The 22,502-nt window shown below is 48.8% G+C and overlaps 1 protein-coding gene across 3 annotated transcripts in view; it reads left to right on the top strand.

The window, feature by feature from the left end:
* PTDSS1 (phosphatidylserine synthase 1) overlaps positions 1 to 20,858 on the top strand; it is a 63,121-nt gene extending 42,263 nt beyond the window's left edge. For all 3 annotated transcript variants that reach the window (XM_080801558.1, XM_080801559.1, XM_080801560.1), the window contains 5 exons: positions 1,911 to 1,976; positions 9,236 to 9,335; positions 16,942 to 17,010; positions 17,755 to 17,824; positions 19,804 to 20,858. In XM_080801558.1, the coding sequence (XP_080657684.1) occupies positions 1,911 to 1,976; positions 9,236 to 9,335; positions 16,942 to 17,010; positions 17,755 to 17,824; positions 19,804 to 19,913 (415 nt within the window). In that variant the 3' untranslated portion in view covers positions 19,914 to 20,858. The remainder of the gene's footprint in view (positions 1 to 1,910; positions 1,977 to 9,235; positions 9,336 to 16,941; positions 17,011 to 17,754; positions 17,825 to 19,803) is intronic.
* Positions 20,859 to 22,502: the final 1,644 nt, after the last annotated feature.

Here is a 22,502-nt window from a genome sequence, read left to right as displayed (position 1 = left end):
AACCAAGTAAGATACAGCTGAGTCCTGCAGAATTAAGGGCCCAGAATTCCATCTCGGGCGTTCATTGTGAACCGAATGAGAAACCAGCAGTTGGGAGGCAGGCGACGTTCTGACGTGTCACAGACCAGTGGCCTGTTGAAGTACTTTTCTTGTAAATATGCTATTTTCCCTTGGTGGCTTGGAACCTCCGTCTCTCATTTAAAATTTAATCTCATTTGAGGCTCACAATGATCTTCAAGAAAGATTAGCAGCAGCTCCTTCGTAAAATTAGGAATAATCAACAAAGCCAGTAAGTGGGGAAAAGAAATCTCTTATAAAAGAGAGTCACAACCATATCTAATGGATTGTGAAATTTCAGTATCGTTAAACATCTCAAAACAAAAACCAGAGACTAAATGTCCAGTATTTTGAGGGTTTTTTTTGAGAGCATAACATTTTTGCCAAACCCTATGGATTTCTACACGATTCTTTTGTTGCTGTTGTTTAAAAATCAGCCACTTTTTCTATGCTTTTTACGAACCAGAGGCATTTCCTATGCAAGAAGATGCTGTGACAAGCTGCTTGGAAAGGTGGAGGTGTTCCTAGTGGGTCTTAACACAGCTGCTCCAAGTAACGAGTGCCAGGCCCCTAAAAGGAGAGGAAGCTTATAGGCTTCCAGATAAATACTACATACAGACCACATCTCCCATTTTCATCCATTTTGATTCGACACTCTTGCTTTGAGAAGATGTTTGACTGAACATTCTTTGATTCTGGTAGTAGAAAGCACAGTCTAGGGGGCTGGATACCATTGGAGGGTAGAGTCACTAAACTGGTAAAGCATATCAGGTCATGAAGATGAAATGAAGCAGACCTGGATTCTTTATGACTAGAACTCTCCAGTCAGGCCTTTGGGGTGAGGAGATGATAGTTCGTGGATGACCTCCAGGTGTCCATCCATGAATCCCCTGAGGCTTAATGCAAAATTGTGTGTGTGTGTGTGTGTTAACGTGTCTTTATCATAGCTTTCATTAAATCCTCAAAGGAGTCTGTGACCCCGAAAAGATGATGAGCTCCTGCTTCAGATGCTGCTTCTAAAGGGATAGATTGAGTTTTGGGGGTAGTTATAATGGTCTAAGTGTGTGCTGTCCTAAACAGCCACCCGTGGAGATGTCACTCGTCTGTGTTAAAATGTGCTCTATGAGGAAAGTACACACTTATTTTGTAGACTTAGTGCAAAAGCAATATAAAATACTTCATTATAGCCATTTTCCGTACATTGGATTAAATAACGTATGTTACTGGAACGAATGTTATCTATTCCTTTTTCTTTAACATGGCCGCTGGAAGATTTTAAATTACACTTGTGGCTTGTATTATATATGTACTGGACGGTCCTGGCCTAAGCCTTTCAGCTCCGTATCATTGCCTCTTTTTTTTCGGATCTCATCAGTAGCATTCAAAGTCGTTGGTATTCAGGGAACAGTGAGCTGCAGCCGGGGTCCCATTCTAGTTCCTGAGAGCCAAAAATGTGTGTGTGTCCAGCCTGGGTTACGATCAGCAACCTTTGTCCTGGAGAGTGCCGGAGGAGACAATTACTGACAGTGTACGTGACCCTCTGGAATGACTTGCATGCAGAGAGACTCGAAGCGCCCATTCTGTCCCCGAATCAAAACCGCCTTCGAGAATAATTGGCCCTTTACACCAGGCTCTCTCCTTCTTCCAAACCCAGCCCGAACTTTTAACCTTTTACAGGAATGTTTCAGCAGGCACCGGCTTCCTGTTCCCTTGATTAGAGGTAGACCAGGCAGCTGGAGTATGTAGAACAAGGCAGAATATCTTTTATATTGACTGTGTCAAAGTGATTTAATTCTATACTGACCTCTTGGTCTTCCAGAAGCTCTCAATGAATTCCACCTTTGTTCTTTCAGGCAATACTACGCTTACCTCACTGACACACAGTGCAAACGTGTAGGAACACAGTGCTGGGTGTTTGGGTGAGTAATCTCTGGGACGTTTCAAAACCGCTTGAGCCTTTAAGTTTCCTTGGTTATTTCTTGACCCTGAATTAAGTGTCTCTCGGTACAATTTTCCTATGGAGGCTTAACTGTTGTTTTTATAGGTCTTTTCATTTTTTAACATTTCTCCTTTCTGATTTAAGTTTAGAATATTGTAGTTGGCAATAATATAGAAAATAATCATAGAAAAGATGATAGACAAACTGCTTTTTAAGAAAAATAGGAAATCAAAAGATATTTTCTGCATAGAACTTGGGAGACATCATTCTTAACTATCGGGAACAAACTGAGGGTTTCTGGAGGGGAGGGGGGTGGGGGGATGGGGTAACTGGGTGATGGGCATTAAGGAGGGCTTGTTTTAATGAGCGCTGGGTGTTACATGCAACTGATGACTCACTAAATTCTGTACCTGAAACTAATCCCACACCTTATGTTAATTAACTTGAATTTAAATAAAATCTTGAAAGAAAAAAATAATGATTTGAAAGAGACCATAGGCTATCTAGTTTAGCCCTGCAGTGTGAAATGCGAGATCATCCTCAGTGTCTCAGGTAACTGGTTCTTTCGCGTAGATATCACCAACAGTTTATCCTTCCACTTAGCGGCCGAGGTTCCCAAGACGCCCGGCAAACCCGTGTGTGCAGTTCCGTCTCGGAGGAGCTTAGATCCAAGACCTAGTCTAGGTTCTAAATTGAGTGTGATGGCATTAAAAAAAATTCGATGAATACCCGTAGTAGGGAAGAAATTACTACTTTCAACAGATTTTTAAACAGAGTTAACTTTCTTTTTCGCAGTTAAAAAGACAGTACACAGGTACAGATTAAAAAGTGGCAAAAGAAGAAACTAAAGATGATCTAGAGAAGTCACCCGGCCAGAGATAATCGTGGTTAACATTTCTGTTACTCCTTCTGAACATTTTTCTCTGTGTGTGTGTGTGTGTGTGTGCATGCACGTCCACACGCACTCGCACATGCGTGTGTCCAGCTGTCCTTTCAGAGTCTGAGGGGTTACTTAAGTTAGCTGTAGGCAGGCTTTTCCTCCCTCCTAGAGCACAAAGGCTCATTGTCCTTATATCTCGTACATTCTGTGATATAAACTGATTTTCCTACCCTAAGAATAGCTTACCGGTGATAACATGGATTAGCCTTCCACCGTTGAGTGACGTGACAGGAGAGAGAACTACCATCCACCAAGCAGAGGCCACGTGGGGGCACATTTGTTGAGTCGTGTAAAAGAGGGACGTGGGCTCTCCTTCTCCCTGGCCTGCCCCAAGAGGACAAGAAGCATTGGTTTTGCATCTCCTTGTCCGCAGAGCTTCTCCACCGCTTACGGGAACCTTCCATCTACATGCAGTTTTCTCTCTGTATTTGCAAGTCCTTGCCAGAGTCTTCACTCTGCTGCCAGCGGACATATTTTCCACACAACCGTCCCTGTTTACCTGTTGAGGGAAAGGAGGTGCTGCTCTGAGAGAGAGGTAGTGTTACGGCAAAGTTGGTTTCTCATCGGGCACCCAAAAGATACAATCCCCAGTGGTGAGAGAAAAGGCAAAATCAGCAGGGCCCGAGCGACAGAAAACACTGCTACAGAAAGTCACATCTTGTTGAAGGAGACCAAATAAAATGAAGCAAAATGCGAAGGAGCGCTCCTGGGGCTTATTTACTATGCTTCTTGAAAATGGAGAGCTTCCAGAAGGGTGGTGTCAGGACTCGGGAATCTTGAGAACTAGTGGGCCATGCTGAAAATACCACAGGGCTCGCCAGCAGTCACACACAGCCGTCTGCTGGGGCGTGTGGACACTGGCAAGGGCCACCTCCCATCAGCTGGCGAAGGAGAAACAGCAGGGCTCGAGCCTTGTCTCTTCTCTCTGCAGCTTTGCCCCTCGGAGGCCATCATCCCTCCTCTTCTGCCCCACCCCTCCTCCTATCTCCTGCTGCCTTCATCTTGTGTTTTTCCATCCCCCATCACAACAGCAAATGTTGGGCCACCTGAGTGGCTCCGTCCGTTAAGCATCTGTCTCTTGATTTCAGTTCAGGTCATGATCTCAGGGTTGTGAGCTCGAGCCCTGCATCTGGCTCAGCACTGAGCATGGAGCCACCTTGAGGATTCTCTCTCCCCCCTCTGCCCCTCCTCTCGCTCGCTCACGCTCTGTCTCTCTCACAAAAACAAAAACAAAACAGCAAGTGTTTAAATGTCTCATTTCTTTTAATAACTAGGAGCTGCTTTATAGCTTCCTTTTCACTAATTTTAGAGTCATTTCAGGCTTTAGCACAGTGCAAAGATGTGGAGGAACAAAGTAGGAGCACCCCGTATTATAGTGACAGTGGAATTTGGCTTTGGGGGGGGTGGGCAGAGGAGGGGAAGAGGCAAACAGGACCACCTGAGGTGTCATTCCCACCATTCCACAATATTTTCTCCTGAAGGAGAGCACTTTTTTCTTCTGTAAATGGTATACCCAGAAAAAGTTTGTATTAGTTGCTCGCTGATGTAACTACAATGTGGTCTCCCACAGTCATGCCACAGATCTGAGCTTTTAAGCCTTTTATACTCAAATACCCTGTGCCCAGCAGAGAGATAGGACTCCATCCAGCTCCGGAATGGGAACCCCACCAAGGGGAAAGCGGCAGTGCGAAAAAGCCGGCCCCTTCTCTCTTTAGAAAGTCCCGTTACGCCATTTCCAGCTCTGGGGGGGCATTAGGGCCAGACCAATATGAACAGACTCCCCCTGGGATGCACTTTATACCATCTTTATCTTCCTCTTTCTCCCCACTCAGCCCTCATCATAACTGAGTTTCCAAACAACAGAAAAGTAGCCTGATGTATAAAGAAAAGATGTCTGATCACGTGGCCCTGAAGGAAGGTGTCCAACAAGCTTTTGGCTGTTGCAGGAGTGAACCGTCACTTTTCCTTCTGGAGAAAGTTCCAGGGTGGGGCCTTGGAGGGTTGGGTAAGAGTCTACAGAGCCCTGGGGGCTCCAGGACTGCCTTCGTCTCACTGTCAGAACTGCCCTTTGCTCCATATCACCCAAATGCTACTGGTAACGGGCCAAGGACGGTCCCAAATCAGCAGGTCCTTCCTCCATCTGCAACTCTCCTGTCTTCTCCCCAGCGTCTGCCATCTTGAAACTGCAGCGACTGGCCTGGTTTTCCTCCTGCTTTTTTGTTCCTTCTCAATTTCCTCTGTTGGCAGCCCATTCCACATCACTCCACTCCACAGTTTCTTATAATTGTGCTTGTTCTTCTAGCCGCCCCATCCCCCCCTTTTTAAAGATTTTATTTATTTATTTGGCAGAGAGACAGCAAGAGAGGGAACACAAGCAGGGAAAGTGGGAGAGGGAGAAGCAGGCTTCTCGTAGAGTGGGAAGCCTGATGTGGGGCTCAATCCCAGGACTCTGGGATCATGACCTGAGCTGAAGGCAGACACTTAACTGAGGCCCCCAGGCTCCCCATCTTCCAGCCTCCTGTGGGTCTCCCCCCCCCACCCCCACACCTCCCCTGGAAAGATGGACAACAGTTGTGAGGCACAGGGCCCTTCCAGGAGGAGGGTGTGTGCGAGGGGAACAGACCTCTGTGGGAGGTCTCATCCCATTCTGACCTCTCCCAGCACGGCTGGGTCCCCACCCCTGCTGCTAACCTTCGTTCCCAGCCTCCTGCATCCCTTAACTTCTTCCCCGTCCATCCACCTCCATTCACACTGCTAGGGTAGCTTCATAGCCGATTTCCCTTTCCCACTGTCTCTCCCTTCATCCCATCCTCCTTTATCCCACCATTCCCTGCTTCCTTCCTCAAAAACACCTCCACTGACAGCCCAAAACCTCTGGCAGTACGTACAAAAATTTTTTTAGCAGCTGAATCCTGTTCCCCAAATGATATCTTGCCCCAAATCCTAATAGAGAGCAAAAACAGTTGAGCAGAACTATCCTGGGTATGCCACCCAGAACCCTTTGCCCCTCTTCCCACCCTTCCCACCCTGACCTTGGGGTTCTTGGAAAGTCAGAAAGTTCCATGGAATACAGTCGAACCTTTTATTTCTATCTGGTAAAACCTAGCGCAGCTATCATTTCTTCTAAGAAGGTGTCTTTTCTCACCTGAAGCAGAACCGGAACCCAGTTCCTGGGCACCTGTGTGGTTGTGTGGTAGATGTGTCCTGTGTGTATGTGTCTCCTTTCCACTGCGAGAGGGTCCCACCATGAGCCACCACAGCAGCGTATTCTCGTGCCGCCAGGGGGCAGGATGTGCGGTAAATTCCAGTTGCACCCAGGCCATGGCATTCTCAGAATCCTGAAGTGGATTTTGTTGGCCAGCTGAAAACTTCCTCTGCTTCTCCCAGTTGGCTCGTACGCCCAGTGCTTTTGTGTCTCAAGTTTCTGTAGTGTACCTGCGTCCGTTCTTGTCCCACTCATTGAGGAGCTCCTTACCCCAGACTCTACGTTAATGACGTCTTTACTTTTACCACGTCTGGAAGGAACAGGCTCCACGGGGCAGGGGAGCTGAGAAGGTCCAAGTCAGCAGAACAGCCTCGTCCCCAGGCAGGAGCAGCTCCCACAGCCCAGGTGTTTGGCTGCCTTCTAACCTCGCTGATTAAAGATAAGGATGGGCTGAGGCATCAAAGGGAGTAGCAGCCCCACCTAATCCCATCAAACCGCAGTTTGGCCACCGAGTTCATTCTGGTGAAGATCAGAGAGATGGAATTTGGTGCCCCACCTGACCCCCTTGGCGAGGAGGTTGTGCAATCTCAGCTGACAGGCTCAGTAACAGCGGCTCCCTGTGTGTCCAGGCCTTTGGACCCAGCCCTAAAGGAGCCGCCACTTGGGTCTTCTATGAGGTAGTTAGCCTGCCATAAGGACTCCATCAGGATTCCCTCAGGGTCAGGGATAATGGGTGGGGGGCATGACTGGTGGTAAAAGGGTCCATGTGATTATTGTGTTTAATGCATCCCATTTCCCACCACTCCTCACACCTCCACAGCGACTCCCCTGGTCCTGTCCCCAAATTGGAAGCCCCCCGATCCTGCCCCCAGAATGACCATATTCAAATGGAATTGAGTCACATTCGCTTTGCCTTTCGTTTAAAATCCTTCCTCAGACTCAAAGCGAAGCCCTAGTGTGGTCCTCAAGACCCGTGTTGCCGTGTGCCTCATCCCTGCCCCCTTCCCCTCACTTCCTGCCAAGCCAGTTTACTCTGTGGTCACGTGCTCACTGCAGGGACCACGGCTTAGCTAAGATTCTTCAGCATGAAGGAGCCAGCAAATCCTAACCCTGAAGTCGTTGACTGAAACGCTCTGCTGTCTTTAACTTCGCATCATTATGAAGACCATTCTGAGTGGGTCCTGCCAGCATTTTCTTAGAGTAAAGGAACAAATTATTCTGTGGAACTTCTGTTTCAGTTTTGTGTGTGTGTATGTATGTGCATACAGGGTCGCAAAGAAAATGTGTTTCTTGCTATGGGTCTTGGGTCATAAAAGCTTGAGAATCACAGCCCTAGTTACTGTGTTTTTGAAAGGTGACTCGATGGAGTAGAAGACCCAGAACTCTCACAGGAAACTCTGGGTGTTCAGTCGGGCCTAAGGGCAGATGAGCACAGTGACTTCCCGGGCTAACCACTTGCTCTTGTAATTCTTCAAGAAGCTCCAGCCAAAGGTTAAGTGTTCTTTCCAAGTCTCCCCCCGCACCCCCACCCCGTGCCAGGCACCTGCCTGCACTGTGGTGCCATCTAGCGTCACCTCACAGTCCAGACTTGAGCATCCTGGTGACTCTCAGCCCTGCCCTGGATCCCAGCTAGAATGTACTTCGCTGGGGGTGGCGTGGGGCGGAGGTGGTCTTTAGAGATGCAGGCCAACCACTCCTAAACATTGTTTGGTCGGGGCTAAGGGAGAAGAGCCCCAAACTCTATAATGATACATTAAGATTTTCTGCTTTGGCAGATTTGAGGCATTCCGTTGTTCAGAGCCATCTGTACATTTGCCCACGGCAGTGATCTTTGTGTCTGCCCATGGGTAGGGACACTGAGGATCTCCTGAGCCCCTTCTTGCCTTTTGAGAGAATATCTGTGTGACTACACCGGTCCCTGAATGACCAGATTCCACCTGGAGTGAGGGGCACCTAACGTGGAGTCGTCTGAAATCAGCATTCTTGGGTCGTGTCTGGGATCATACAGCCAGCTCCTCCGTTCTTACCTTCAAGCTCTGAACCTTAGTAAAGTTCTGATCTTTATATTCATAAGTGAAGATGCAGAATGTAAGAGTGGCTTACCCCCCACCTTTGCTCTTTTAACTAAGGAATAAAACGAAATTGTTTTCTTTAAACTTTTTGTATTTGGAGGATAAAGGATTATTTATATGGTCAGCAAGAACGGGGAATATTGGATCTGGAAATGCTTAGAAGTCTGGGAGGGGAATGGGTTTGCTGTCTTCAAGTCATTGAAAGACAGCTTGGAAGGCTTGAACTTACCCTGTACGACTAGAGGACAGAGTTAGGATCCATGGGCAAAAGGGGGCAGATGCCCACCTGAGACAAGGCAGACTTGGCAACGGCTGAAGAGATTGAGTGGCAGAACAAGTGGGTTCCAACAGAGGCGGTGACAGTTCACCCCGAGGTGATAGGCTGAGTTGGAGGCTTCCAGCTATTAAGATCCAGGAGCTGAGGTTTCGGTCTGGGAGAAAGGAAGATGTGAAAAATACTTCATTACATCTGGGGAGGTGTGGAGAGACGAATAGGCAGAACACGGGGTTTTTAGGGCAGTGTGGCTCACCTGGAGGGTCCCGTAATGGTCCATGCACATCACTGAACATTAGTTCAAACCCACAGAACGCACGACGCCAAGAGCGAACGCTTATGTGAACTGTGGTCTTCGGGTGATGATGACATGTCCCTGTAGCCTCATGAGTTGTGACAAATGAACCCTTCCGGGGAGGGGTCGTGACCCTCGGGGAGGTAGATGGCAGATCTCTGTACTTTACCCTCAGTTTTACTATGAACCTAAAGCTGCTCTAAAAAAATTAAGTCTTAAGAAAAATAACAATAAATAAACTTTGTATGCCATCTAAATATGTATGTTATTTCTGAAGAAATTGCTGTGAAATAGAACGAGTATCATTTGTGGGGAGCCTGCTACCCACGTAGAATGATGGAATAATGCGTATTTCTGGTAATGCATATGCCCAGCCCTGCACTGTTGATATGCATATGTATAATGCATACGATAAGAAGAATTAATATTTAATCACTCATTCTGTCTGACTAGGGTCATCGGTTTCCTGGAAGCTATCGTGTGCATAAAATTTGGGCAAGATCTCTTCTCTAAGACCCAAATACTCTATGTTGTGCTCTGGCTTCTTTGTGTGGTAAGTCATTACTTTTTTACCCAAAAGTGACAGCAACACTCCCCATGGTGTCTCTTTAAAAAAACAAAACAACAATGATGAAAACCCTTGTACACCAAGTTCTTTTAGAAATTTGCAGACAGGACCTTCTACTTGTAATAACCCGAAACCGGCCACCAGTCTAAAGGTCAAGTTAAACACAAGAGACCACCCAGCATCCAAAACGGGTCACCTGGGCAGGTGCTAGTCAAATGCCTTCTGCAGGTGCACCGTACGTGCATTTATTCTGCTTTTGGGAATTCAGCTCCATGAAGGGACAAGGACAGTTACTGTGCCCTGTAGCATATGTATAGCTGTACAAGGGTTTATGTACCAGATAGTGGACTCTGGTTTATAGGTCATGTGAGATGTTCTTGAAGGTAATCAGACCATGCAGTTTCTGCCTCACAGCCTGACTCTGATGGGCCAAGCCCTGTGGGTTGAGCTTCCTCTCTGAAGGGTAAAGCCCTTGGGGGCCTCTAGCTCCACTGTCCTGGGACTTTTTCTTCTTCTTTAAAATGAAGTAAGATCTTCCCCCATGAGCCTCTGTCTCATTTCTTAAATTCCGCATATGAATGAAATCATAATTGTCTTTCTCTGATAAGGGAAGGGAGGGAAAAAGAAAATAAGACAAAATCAGAAAGGGAGACAAAGCATAGGAAACAATGGACTGTAGGAAACAGAGTGTTGCTGGAGGGGAGGGGCGTGAGGAGATGGGGTTACTGGGGGATGGGCATTAAGAGGGGCATGTGATATCATGAGCACTGGGTGTTATATGCAACTGACGAATCTCTAAACTTTACTTCTGAAACTAATAATACACTCTGTTAATTAATTGAATTTAAATTAAAACAAAACTGAACAAAGTGAAGTAAGATCTTAACCTACCATTCTGTGTCTACCGTTCTTAATTTGTTTTATTATTTTGGAGGAAAGTCTTATTTTACATTTAAGCTTAAGATTCTTCATTTTTCACTTACTTTGTTCAGAAAATGAACTCAGGCTTTCATTATAATCATAGAAAATTTCAAACATATGTGGAAGTAGACGACCCATCAGGCACCCATCCACTGTCCAGTTTCAACAGTGGTCACCTTATGGATTTCTTGTTTCCTTATATTCCCTACCCACCGTCCCCACGCTGAATTATTTTGAAGCAGATCCACCTTTAATAGTTCAGGATGCATCCCTAAAAGAAGGTCAAAATGTTTTTTTCTTTAATGCAATCACTGTACCCTTGTCACATCTGAAAAAGAATAATTTCATAATACTATGAAATATCTAACCAATGTTCAGACTTCTAATATTTTGTAAAATTTGGTATTTTTAGCAGTTTATTTGACAATCAATATCTACTTGTTAGAATTGGCTGGCATGCCTTTTAAGTCTCTTAATGTATGTTTTCCCTCTGTCTCTAACTATCTTTTACAGTTTGTCGAAGGACCTAGCTTTGTTGTCCTGTAGATTTGCCCAGAGTCAGGATTTCACTGATTTTATAGTGTACTCTGATTTAACACATGGCTTTGTCCTCTTTTTTTTTTTTTTCCTTGCAAATTAGTAGTTGAATCTAGAGGCTTAATCAGATTTGGGTCTTTTTTTTTTTTTTTTTGGCATGACTAAACTTTGTACTTTTAAGGTTTTTTTTATTGCCTTTCATTTCACAGCATCTATTTTTAGGGTCACTTGTTAGAAATTTGAGCTGTGCCGGAGCACCTTGAGCCTGTTCTGTCCTGTTCTATCTTGAACAATGAAAGGGAATGATGATCTCCTTTGTACCTGTACTCCAGAATTCATGTTCAAATGTATTTTTTCCATCCCAGTGAGACTAGATGTAAGAATCAGTTAGGAGAGCGCATCAGAGGAGCCTGGAGATTTTAACCATGTGCTTCTCACATGTCTCCTGGCACGTGCCTCAGGTGCGTGAACTGTAGAATGACCAAGTGCAGTACGGCAGGCGAAGATGGGTGCTGCCCCCACCTGGTGGCAGAACCCTGGGGACCGCCAGGAGCTTGAGGCAGGAGGAGAACTCCCGGGTCGGGGGCAGCACCCTTCTCACAGCACCCATGTACAGCCCCACCCTGGGGCACCAGTGGCCAGCAAAGCCTTCCCAAGGCCGTGTCCAGGAAGCCTTCTCTAGTCGCCTGCCCTGCAGGGGCTCCTCCAGCCTCTCTTTAAGTTTTAGAGACTTTTCTCTATTTTACTTATTTGACACTTAGCCTACGCTCCCTTACGTCGGTCACTTTTGGTTTGCCTTGGTGCCTGTGTGATTGTCACTTTATCGAGGACATGATGAACCACTTCTTGTCCACGCATTGGTCTGTCCTTCACCTAGCGTGGTCCTTGTAAGTCTGTCATTTGCTCACAACTAGTGAATGTTCCTCAAAGCAGTCTCTGACGCCACCCACAGACAGCTGGCGAGATAAGATTGTATTAATGCTCGCTGGGTGCCATTCACTTCTCATGAATGGCACGTTTGAGGATTTCTTGGAGGGGACGCACTTTATTAGCTCTCTTTTATAGATGAAATAAAGGCCCAGAGAGGCTCACGAGCTGGCTCAAGGTCACACAGATGGTGAGGGCAGAGCTGGGGCCAACATCCAGACAGTCTGGCAAGGGAGTTCTTGTTCCCCCTGCAAAGGCCCCCCCTTTCAAGGATCCCCAGGTCCAAATGGAAATGAGCCGTGCAAATGAACCATGTTCCTGTGTGACAAACAGTATGAAGGGTGTGTACCTAGAGCCGAGGGAGCACTGGAGGGAGAGCACCACACAAGCTGGGGAGCTGCCAAAGTCTCCCGGGATGTACCATGCGAGCAGGGTTTTGAAGGGTTACAGTGGATAGCCTCCCGGCCCTCAGGTGCCCCAGCTAAAAACCTCAGGGCTGCTTCTTCTCCTCTGCCCCTCTTGAAACCAGCGGGTCACCAGGTTCTGTCCACCCAGCTGCCTCCCCTCCCCCCATCCCCGCTGTCCCTGCAGCTGTCTGGACATGCACTTCCTCCGCATTCTGCCCCTCGGCCCCATTCTCTACGCTGCCGCCCCACCAGCTTCCGGGACTCAGACCTGACTCTCTTGCCCTCCTCAGAACCATTCCGTGTCATCAGGGGCTGGAGAAGGCCCAGTAATACATTTTTCAATTCAGAATAGTTCAAAGATAGGGTGAGAGAAGGCTGTGGAGATCAGCCTAGCATCTCCCTTACTGAGGATGCACATTTTTCAGCATCAGCTTTCAAAGCACTGCAACAAGGGGCTTCTGAAGAGTGAAGCCCAGAACGAGACGCACTCTCAGGCCCCAGGAAGCAGGTCTCCTCATGCGGTGTGGGCGGCCTCGCACCCATGGAAGGATAGGAAATGTCCAGCTTTCTTATCTCAGAAGCTCCTCCGTGTAGAAAGAAGGATTAAGAAGGAAGAAGAATCCCAGTCACAAGACCTCCCAGCTGCAGTGGGAACTCTTCCGTGTGTGTGTGGACGGTCGTCATCGGGAGCCCTCATCCTACCCACCCTCTTGGACTTGATTCTCAGGCTACCCCAGACGACTCTTAGTCACCTCAACGAGTCATCCTTCCAGACTTCTCTAACTTCACCCAGGGTGCTTGCTTTGCCTCATCTGAATGCTTTCCCCTGCTTTTTCTACCCAGCGACTAATGCCAACACCAAACTTCAGTTCCGCCCTCCATGAAATGCACTCCTGCCAGCGGGCTGGGCAACTCCCCTTGGGGAACTGGTCACACCTGTCACATACTTCTTTGAGTTCCAAACTCAGTGTCACATGATTTTGGGTTCTTTACATCGTCTCCTCAGCATTGTACCTCTTGCTTAAAAAGACTGTTTTTGTTGTCCTGTTGTCCCCACTGATTCTAGTACCTGCAGTCTCTGACGCATTGGACTGGGCAAATGCATGGAGAATGAAAGAGTGGGTTCGAGAGAGAGAGACCAGGAGAGACATCCAGGCAGGCTGAGAAACTGGCACGTGCAAAGATGTGCATCTGCACCTGTGCCCAGCATCTCAGGAAGACAGCTCCCTCGTGGGGGAGCGAGAGTGAGGAGAGTAAGGTGGGGGGAGGGGACAAGGGACCTCTGCTTCAGAAGGACGCTTGTGTGTCTGTAGTTGGAGATCCAAGGACAGTCATTCAGTAGGAAGACACTGGTTCTCAGAGAAAGGCTGTGTGGGGTGGGAGAGTCTGGAGGGAGGAGAGGTGCTGTCTGAGAGTACTGAGGGTCCCACGGGAGCAAGAAATGACAGAGGGTTGGATTTGAGAGCTGTTGACGAGGTCAGCTCCACAGGTCGCCACGCTCCTTGTGATAGCATGAGGGCAACTCTAGGGTTTCTAGTTTGTGCCCCTGGGTGGCTTTTGGGGTTAGTCACAGACTGGGGGATATCAGAGAAGCCCATTGAGGGAAAGATGAATTTGATGAGGGCTTTGGGGTTTGAGGGACCCTTAGAACTTACAGGCAAAAATGTCCTGTATCACTGGAAATTCCAGTCAGTCCAGTAACACGGGACAGTGGTGGAGGTGCGGGAGGTGAAGGCCACTGGTGCACAGGGCGCGGCTGGAGCCACTGGATTAGGTCAGGGGAACAGAGCAGGGGCAGGAAAACTGGCCGAGGATGGGATTCTTTGGAGCAGCAGCTGCATTTAGGAGGCCGGCCTGAGAAACAGCCCCAGGAGATCAGGCCTTTGAAGATGAAGAAGACTGCCCTGATGAGTGTTTTCAGTGTTAGTAGTGCCACAGAGGGGGACCTGGCCTGAACAGAGGCCATTGGCTTTGTTGGTTAGGGGTCCCCACTGCCCATATTCAGGGCCTTTATTAACCATCAAGATGGATCCGAAACTCAGGAAGGAGACGAACCTTATTCAGTAAGAGTTAAGTGTGGCCAGGCCTCCTTACTACTCAGAGAAACAAAGACCCTGATTATTACCCCTGCTTGGTAGGAGAACAGATCCAGACTTTGAGGTGAATGCAGACGCTGCTCCTAGGCAGTTGTCTGATCAGTCGTTGTCAATTTGCCTGCTCATTACTCTAACTGGAAGCCAAGCCAGGTCTATGCCCTGATTGACATCACGCCCCCCGGCTGTGTGCTGCTTTGGCCCTCATCCCACATGTTTTTGTCTTTTTTTCCTTGCCCTTTCTTTAAACAAAATCTGTACAATTGCTATTTTAAATCCAGGCCTTGGCATTTTAAGTGGATACACACCTAGATTTTCACAGGTGTGATTGCAAACCTATAAATTTCAAGCTTTGTCTCCTGGGACGACTGTGAAGTGGGCCTCCAAGTACCCAGGTGAAGTGATAAATTTGGCCACCACAGCAGGCCCTTTGTGTGGCGATTGTGATGATAAGCACCTGTCGTTCACCACCTGCCAGTGTTTGCCTGCCCGCAAATTGCTAAGCCCCCGCTACCCCTCCCCAGCCGCCCGCCGCCCTCCCCAGCAGGGACAGGACTGGGGAAGGCGGAGTACCACATTCCTGCCCTCTAGTGGGCAGAATTTGCAATGACCGCCATCCTCGTGCTCACTGCCCCTTAGGCTAGTGGAGTGAGGACAGCTATCTGGCCAAACTCCTGGTCTGGGGAGGTGGAACCTGCCCCCCCCCCAACTCCCCACTCCCACCCCAAACCTAGGACAGTCTGTTTTGCTCTTTGTAAAGGAGCAAACACATCCTTAAGCTTGACACTATGCAAATCCTCTAGGCTTCCCCACTCTTTCCATGCCCCCAAAATGGTACACTTAATGGTGGTATATATTAGAAATCTTGAGCAAGTCCTGGAATATGCTAAAGCTTGAGCGTTATTTTCATTTTATCATCTTAATATATTCATTCATTGTCTAACTTTTTGATGGGGGAGGATATGAGCTTCCTTTTCTTTAAATCCCTCACCTGTAGACGTATGCCCTCTTGCATACGGCTTTAAAATAAAATGAACCAGTGGGTCTTCCATTTCATGTTGTCTCCACCACACCAGTATTCCCACTTCATGGACGTAGATGCAGGCCCTCCAGAGCCCTGGCACTCCTGTCTTTTTTGCACTTAAGGTGATGCTATGTACCCAACAGATGCTCTGTAAATGTGGTTGACTGACAGGATCTGGGCCAGAGCCAGACTGCTCACTGCGGTGATGAGAACTGATGAGAGCTCAAAGCCCCCGCCTTCCTAGTGAGCTCAGCTCTGTTCTGGAGTTCAGGCTGTGCAGAGGGATGCTGCTGGTCCTGGCTGTTCCCTTGATGCTTTTCTTTCTCCAGGGGTGGATAAATGGATGGATGGATGGATAGAGATGTGAGGATGTATAGACATAAAATCAATATAGGATCCAGGAATACCAAGAGACCTGTGTCCAGGCCCCAGTTCGCCACATATTAGCTGTGTGCCTTTGAAAAAGCCATTCACCTCTCTGAACCTTCATTCCTCTTCTGTGAAATGAGAGGAGTGGAAATGAGTGCTATCTGAGGCAGCCCTTTGGGATCTAAAGTTACGATTCTCAGAAAGAATTAAACTTACTCAAGAAGAGAACGTTCTACTCTTATTTTACAACTGTTCTTATGGTTGGTTCAAGGTGACAGTCCCCAACAGGAAATGCAGGGGAAGAGACAGCAGTCAGACAATGAGGGTGCTCTGGTGTCAGTGAGTACCTAAGGCAAGGCATTCTGAAGAAACAGAACTGGGAGGGACAATCATTTTGTTTTGGTGATTCACTTACAGTGGGAAGGTCAGGCCGTGCTGGAGGGCCTGGCAGGAACTCATCTGTCCTCACTCTCCCCCTCTCCTTCGGGTGCTCCCAACAAGACAACCAGAAAGTTCTCCCTGGTTTTTAGTGGTTTGGCATATTTGAAGACGTTGGATTTCCGTAGGTGCTATTCTTTGCTTAAATTAGAGTATAATTTAGGGTGTGGTGCAAGGTGGGTGGGGAATTGTCTGGGGAAGTAGAGGTTATCCCTGCCTCTAGGTACCCAAAGACCGCTCCCTTCCCATTTCACTCGGGGGCTTGCTTCTAAAGCAGCTTCGTTTTCTCCGTGTTTTCCTGTGGACTTACAGAAGAAAAACAAAAACATCCAGAACTGGGGTTGAGGCAAGGCCATGGAGACAAAAAAGGAGCTGAGAAAGCGGTGCAGAGCCACGGGCAGAGTGTCCCGCTGTGCCTGCCCCCAACTCAGACACTGCGGACTCCATGCCCTCCGGAGCCACTGTGATCCCAGACCGAGTGCAACTCCTCTCTCATTTACAACTCCTCTTCCCCACAGAAGCCGACCAGCTGAGTCCTCGTAACTTCCCAGTGCTGGTGGCAGAGGAAGGGTCGTGAGAACCAGACAAAGTATATAAAAGTATATAAAATCCTATATGCTCTCTCAAGGAGCACCTGCAAAGCGTGCAGAGAATGCTTCCCATCTTACCCGCCATAGAGAAATTATCTTGCATTCTGATTATCAGCGTCATAAGTAGTCACTAGGACCTCTAGTGTCCTAGGAGAGATGGCAAAGCCACATCAAGCCGTCTTGTATGTGTTACAAGTTGAAACCCTGAAATCCCGGGAAATGGGATTTTTTTTTTTTTTTTTTTTTTTTTTTGTGCCACACTGTGTGCTTGTTTTTCTCTTCTAGGCTTTTACCACCTTCCTGTGTCTCTATGGCATGGTTTGGTATGCTGAGCACTATGGTCACCGAGAAAAGGTATGCAAAGGCCCCTCTTTAAAGTAATAATGTCCTGCTTGGAGCCTTGTGGGGCAGGGGCAGCGTTCATCTGAGAACATGGCGTGGCCAGCATGGGGAGCACGTGCCTTCTGTCCTGGCCACTGCAGAAACGTAACGGGTTCAGGATTCGTCCCCTATCAGTGGCTGCCCATGCTTGCGAGTATTATCCTCAGTCGGTCACTATTTCTATCCTCCTTTTGCAAGGGGTTTAAAACCCCGTTAATGGGTCTGTTTAAAAATAAAATTACACAGAGAGCCCTGGACTAGTGTTTGGAAGACTGGGTTTTTCTTCCCGGCTCTTGGACGTTGTATGTGTCTTTCTTTGATCCAGCCTTGGGCCCCCCCTCCTCAAATGCCTGCCCTGCCTGCCTCATAGAAGACACAGGGATTACAGTTAGCGGCCTGAAAACGCTATGCTACGTTGATAGTCTACCTCAAAGTGTCATATCTTCTTCAGTAAAATGCGGCTTTCATCCTTAACTTACACCCTAAGTCTGAGGAACTGACAGTACTTTCTAGAAGATTGACGCCGTAGCCCCTGGGAGACAGTCGTGGTTTTATAGCGAAGGAAAAGAAGCGTGAGGAGGTTCTGCTGCTTGCCGGGGACACAGGGGTGGAGCAGCCTGGCTTGCTGGCCCGCCCCCATCACTCCCCATCATCCCCTCACCCCCCTACCCTGGGGAGTACTTGAAGCTCCATCACTAAGTCCACTTCTCTCCCTAGACGTACTCAGAGTGTGAAGATGGCACCTACAGTCCAGACATCTCCTGGTCTCATGGGAAAGGCTCAAAAGGTATCTCTCTCTTACTCATTGTTTAAAAATTGTGTTGGGTTCTCTTCCTCCCCAAGGCCCAGTAAGGAGATTTGAAAGCAGTATTTATCCTCTGAATGTTGATAAATGTACGCCCCGAGGTCTCTCAGACCTGCCCATCACATGTCATCCATTACCTGTTCATGAAACCTGCAGAGTACTGGCGGGGTCTGCCCAAGAGACTGGCCTCCTGAGAAGAGGTGCCATGTGGTTCTGCCTCTTCTGAGATGGGAAGATGTCATGGGGCCTGCCCCCATCTCAGGCAGCCTGATGGGAATGTTCTTCCTCCTGGCTTTGGTCATGAGTGGAAAGGGTTAGGAAGAATTACGAACCAGGAGGTAAGGTCTCTCAGAAGAGGTGGATTGATTTAAGTGTATTTGTTCAAGAGGCACATGAGTATAAGAGAGATTTCGGGAGTGGAGCCAGGAATCTCCCACTGGCGTCTGCAGGGAGCCTTTGGGAAAGATTTGGGACCACCTGGCTGTTTTAAAGAATGAAACTTGTAGAAAGATGCCACTGGACAGTCATCTCTTGTCAGTTCTCATGAGCCGATTGGACGTCTTGGCCAAAGGGAGAGAACTATGTGTGCTGGAGACCCTGAATTCGAGCTCACAGAATTGCTCAGAGGAACCATGGTCCCACAGAGAGGAAAGTACTACCACTGGCATTGCTTTCCTGAGGTTTTTGGGGGCCAAGCTTTTCAGAGTTTTTTCCAGGGAAGAGGCAAGCATGCCCTCTGCTGAGTGGCCGGGCGCCCTTTCCGCGAGTCCTGAATCCATGTCGATGGGTACCCTGTTCTGGAATGCTAATAGTAGTGGGCCAAGGGGCTCCCTTAGGCTCCCTCATTCAGAACCATCTCCTCACAGATCAATTCTTGGCACTTTGAAGCCCTTCTCTGTTGAAAGGAAGACTGCAGGAAGGAAGCCGTGGTAGAGATATGTTTAAATGAAAGGTAGAATAGTTCAAAAAAAGAACTTGAGTGTGGTGAAAGAATCCGTTGGACTAAGCCAAACGGCCCTTGCCATGGAGACCAAAATCTGGGAACTTGTTATGTTTTTAGTGGCTGTCGTGGTGGAGGGCCTGGATCTGAGCCCTGGAGCAGAGAACTGTCTGCCTTGACTGCTAGGCTGGAGGGCGGCCATGCGCTCAGCCTTAGGACAGAGGCAGCCTGATGCCCAGCAGTTCTGCTTCTCTCCCAAGCCTCGCTCACACCCCACTCCCTGGGAGGCCCACCCCCAGCCTGCTCCCCTGCTTCCACCCTCCACCTGGCTGACCCCTGCTGGCTGCTCAGGCATCTGGCTGATGTGGAAGTTTCTCTCTGAGGCCCCAGACAAATAGTAAGCGTGCCAGGGTCGGTGCTGTCCCTGCAGCCCGAGAGCATCTCGAAGGTGTGTGGCATCTTCAGCGGGAGGCTCCAGAGGGATCCTAAGCGGCAGGGGCCCGGTTTTTAAAGCTGTTCAGTGGCTCAGACGATAGAGGGCATAAGAGCCTTAATTCTGTAGCGTCAGGAATCCTTTCAGGGGGGAGATGTAGAAACTCTAGCGCATCCACCGGTCAGGGCACGGAACTCTGGGCGATGCCTCCCTTGGTTGTGAGAGTAGACTCGACACCTGTGGGGTATCATTGCTCTTCCTTGTGCTTTGAGTTCGTTTGTCCTCTCCTTTTGTCGTGAGTGCAATCCACCTTACACGGTGAGAACGTAAAAGTTCTTCAGGGACTGCCCCCCCCCCCCCCAATCTCCTTGCACAGGCAGGCGGTACCAGCCTGGTGCTGGGCTTCTGGGCCTTGCCGTCCTGTGTTCACCAGGCCACTAGATGGAGTGCAAGTATCAGCAGAAGAGCCCGCACTTCACGCAGGCCCTGGACGGTCGATGGCCGGAGCAGGGAGAACCGCAAGTCTGAGGCGTGAGCCCGCAGCCCCCCACAGCCACAGTGACGGCGTGTTCTCCTTCCTTTGGCCAGGTTCTGAGGACAGCCCTCCCAAGCATCCAGGCAACAACGAGAGCCACTCTTCCAGAAGAAGGAATCGGCATTCCAAGTCAAAAGTCACCAACGGAGTGGGAAAGAAATGAAAAGAGCCTGGCTCCTTGCAGATGTCCCAGAGAGTGCCTAGAACTGAGAGGGGAAACGGGATGGTGTGGACCTCCCTGTGTGGAGGGCAAACACGCAGTGCCATCGGGATGAGGAGAGGGGGCTTGGGGGTCATTATTTGAGAGCGTGAGTCTTGTTTCCCATAGACCCGGCCACCCTGGGCAGCTCATTGCCCGGGATCCTTTGCCAATTCGGGGTCTCTTCCAACTTCAGCACTTGGCATGCAGTCACTGGGAGGCGTGCGGAGTGCTGGCGGGTGGGGGCCCCCTCCCCACCGCCTAGGGCAGCACTGCGTTGGTGTGTCCTGTGGTCGCGGGGCCAGAGACGGGCGTTCGCGGCACGTGCAGACTGGTGACCAGTCTTTATTTTTACGAATCTGCCTCTCCCTTTGGTCCGATGGGTCCAGGTTCAGGCCCCCATTCTGCCTTCTATTTTATCGTCGTTAGTATTTGGTTTTAAGTTAGAAGCCACTGCTGAAGTTGAGTTGAGGAGGGCGCTTCCCTCCTTGGAGGAGGGCGTCTGTGTCGCTCTCTCACCAACGCGTCCCCTCTTGAGGACCTTACACCACGCACGGTGGGAGGAAACCAGTCTGAGCAAAGGGTCGCTGCTCACAGAGGCTCCAAGGCTTCAGGTCAGAACCCATCCCGTTCGTTCCCAACATCGTCTGTCCTGACCGGCCACAGTGCACAGAAGCGGGGCTGCTCCCAGGCCGCGCACACCGGGCTTCTCTCCCAGCCAGGTGCCTTCTACATTGTGTTGGTTTCCCCCCATGCCACGTGGCTGACATTGTCTTTTAGTCCCATGTGAGGTGCTGGTGAGTATTACCTTCCATCCGTGCCATGCTCTAGAACATTTACTTACCCTGATAGTTCACCACCTCTGATGGATTCCTGTTTTAAATAAAATAATTCATGTGAAAGTCCATCAAAGATGAGTCTCTGTAAAGTGCTCATTTCTTCGCATTGTGTTGGTATTTTTCACCATTTGTAAGCAATCACGGTATTCTTCAGGTGACTTTAGGGAGACAGGAGTGCGGACGCACTTTCTGCAATGACAAGAGAAGAGAGGAAAGATGGTATTTTAGAGGGTGTACAGACCCACGTTCTATTTCCGCAGATCCCCGGATGAGCCGTAGGAGACCAACGGGATCGTCATTGTGTGTGCACGTGGTGATGGTTACCCCCACTGAGCTGGATTTTTTTTTTTTTTTTTTTTGCCTCTAACAAGGGGCTGGTACTCAGCTGATTGGCTTAGAGATCTAAATATTTGCCAAAAGAAATCCTCCTGTTCCTTCATTTCACAGAGCAGAGTTTTCAATGTCTTTTCCCCCTTTAAGGAAATCTTTCACCCTAGAAGTGTCATGTTTTTCTTTTCTGCAAAGGAATTCCAGGGCAGGGGTGAGGGGGTGAGATGAATCATGCAAGCCGGGGTCACATCCTGTGCTCTGGGCTGCCGGCGACCACTTGGTTGAGAGCGTCATCCAGACTTGGCTGCAGCGGCCGGGCGCCTTGCTGGTGGAGGGCTACTTGCATTCGTTCCGAGGGCACCGGGACTGGGGGAGACGGCTGTGATGGGCACCCCTGCCCCCCTCCACGTTCACATGGGGTCCACACAGCAGCTCTGTCCTTCTCAGAAAGGGCTGAGACAACAGAGGTGCTCCTTGCAAAAACCGCCTACACTTTGAGAGCCCATCAAAGAGGCATTTTTAAAACACAGGTAGACCATATATGTTCTTTGCAAGTAGGAGAGTTTGTTTCATTTCCCCATGTGTTTTGCTTTTCTGAGCACCAAGTGCCCAAGTATATCACAGTATCATAGACACAGTCTGCCTCATCTCTCCTTCCTGTGCACCTGGCCCACATCGCAGAGTGTTTCCACGTTCATTTTCAGGAGAACTGGGCCTGGCCCTTGAACGCTCCTAACTCATAGCTCAGTCAGACAGTTGCAGCGTGTTCCTTTCTCCAAGGCCGGCTTGGAAGGAGGCACCTATTAGCACGCGGCAGCTGACTGTCCTGTGGGACATCGAAAAACATAGAGCACATGAGACCATTTTTCCTCTGTGGCTTTGTCTGAACTTCCAGCAAAGTCCTCAGATACTGTCTGTGCCTGCTCTTTGAGTTTAAACTTTCTTTTTTTTTCCCCCTTTCAGTAAAAGCTCTTGACGTGGTGGTTACAAAACCAGTGCTTTCCGTGGCTGGCCTGAACCTCTGCTGCCTTTCCTCCTAGAAACCATACTGCTGGCTTTGGCCCACTTTTCCACTCGTTTCTATGGAAATGGACCTCTCATTGGGTAGATACAGATCTGAGGCATCATTTAATATCAGAACCGATTCATTTGCAAATCATCTCACATTTGCCATTTGCAAACCACCCTCTTAAAATACACTGTTGTTTTGGACATAATGCACAAAGAATGTTTCCTGTCTTTTTCTCCGTAAGTAGCACCGTGTGGGGTATTAGATACCTTTCCTTTTTTGTCATTCTTGGTTTTCCATGGCCTTTCCCTGCTTTCCTTGTGTCTACTTTCACCGTTTGAAAAAGACTTGGCCCAACCGCTCCCACAGCGACGC

Source organism: Martes martes, assembly GCF_963455335.1.
Source record: "Martes martes genome assembly, chromosome: 4".
In the NCBI taxonomy this organism is placed as follows: Eukaryota; Metazoa; Chordata; class Mammalia; order Carnivora; family Mustelidae; genus Martes; species Martes martes.
Note: the sequence above shows the minus strand (reverse complement) of the source record. Positions and strands in the feature narration are given on the sequence as shown.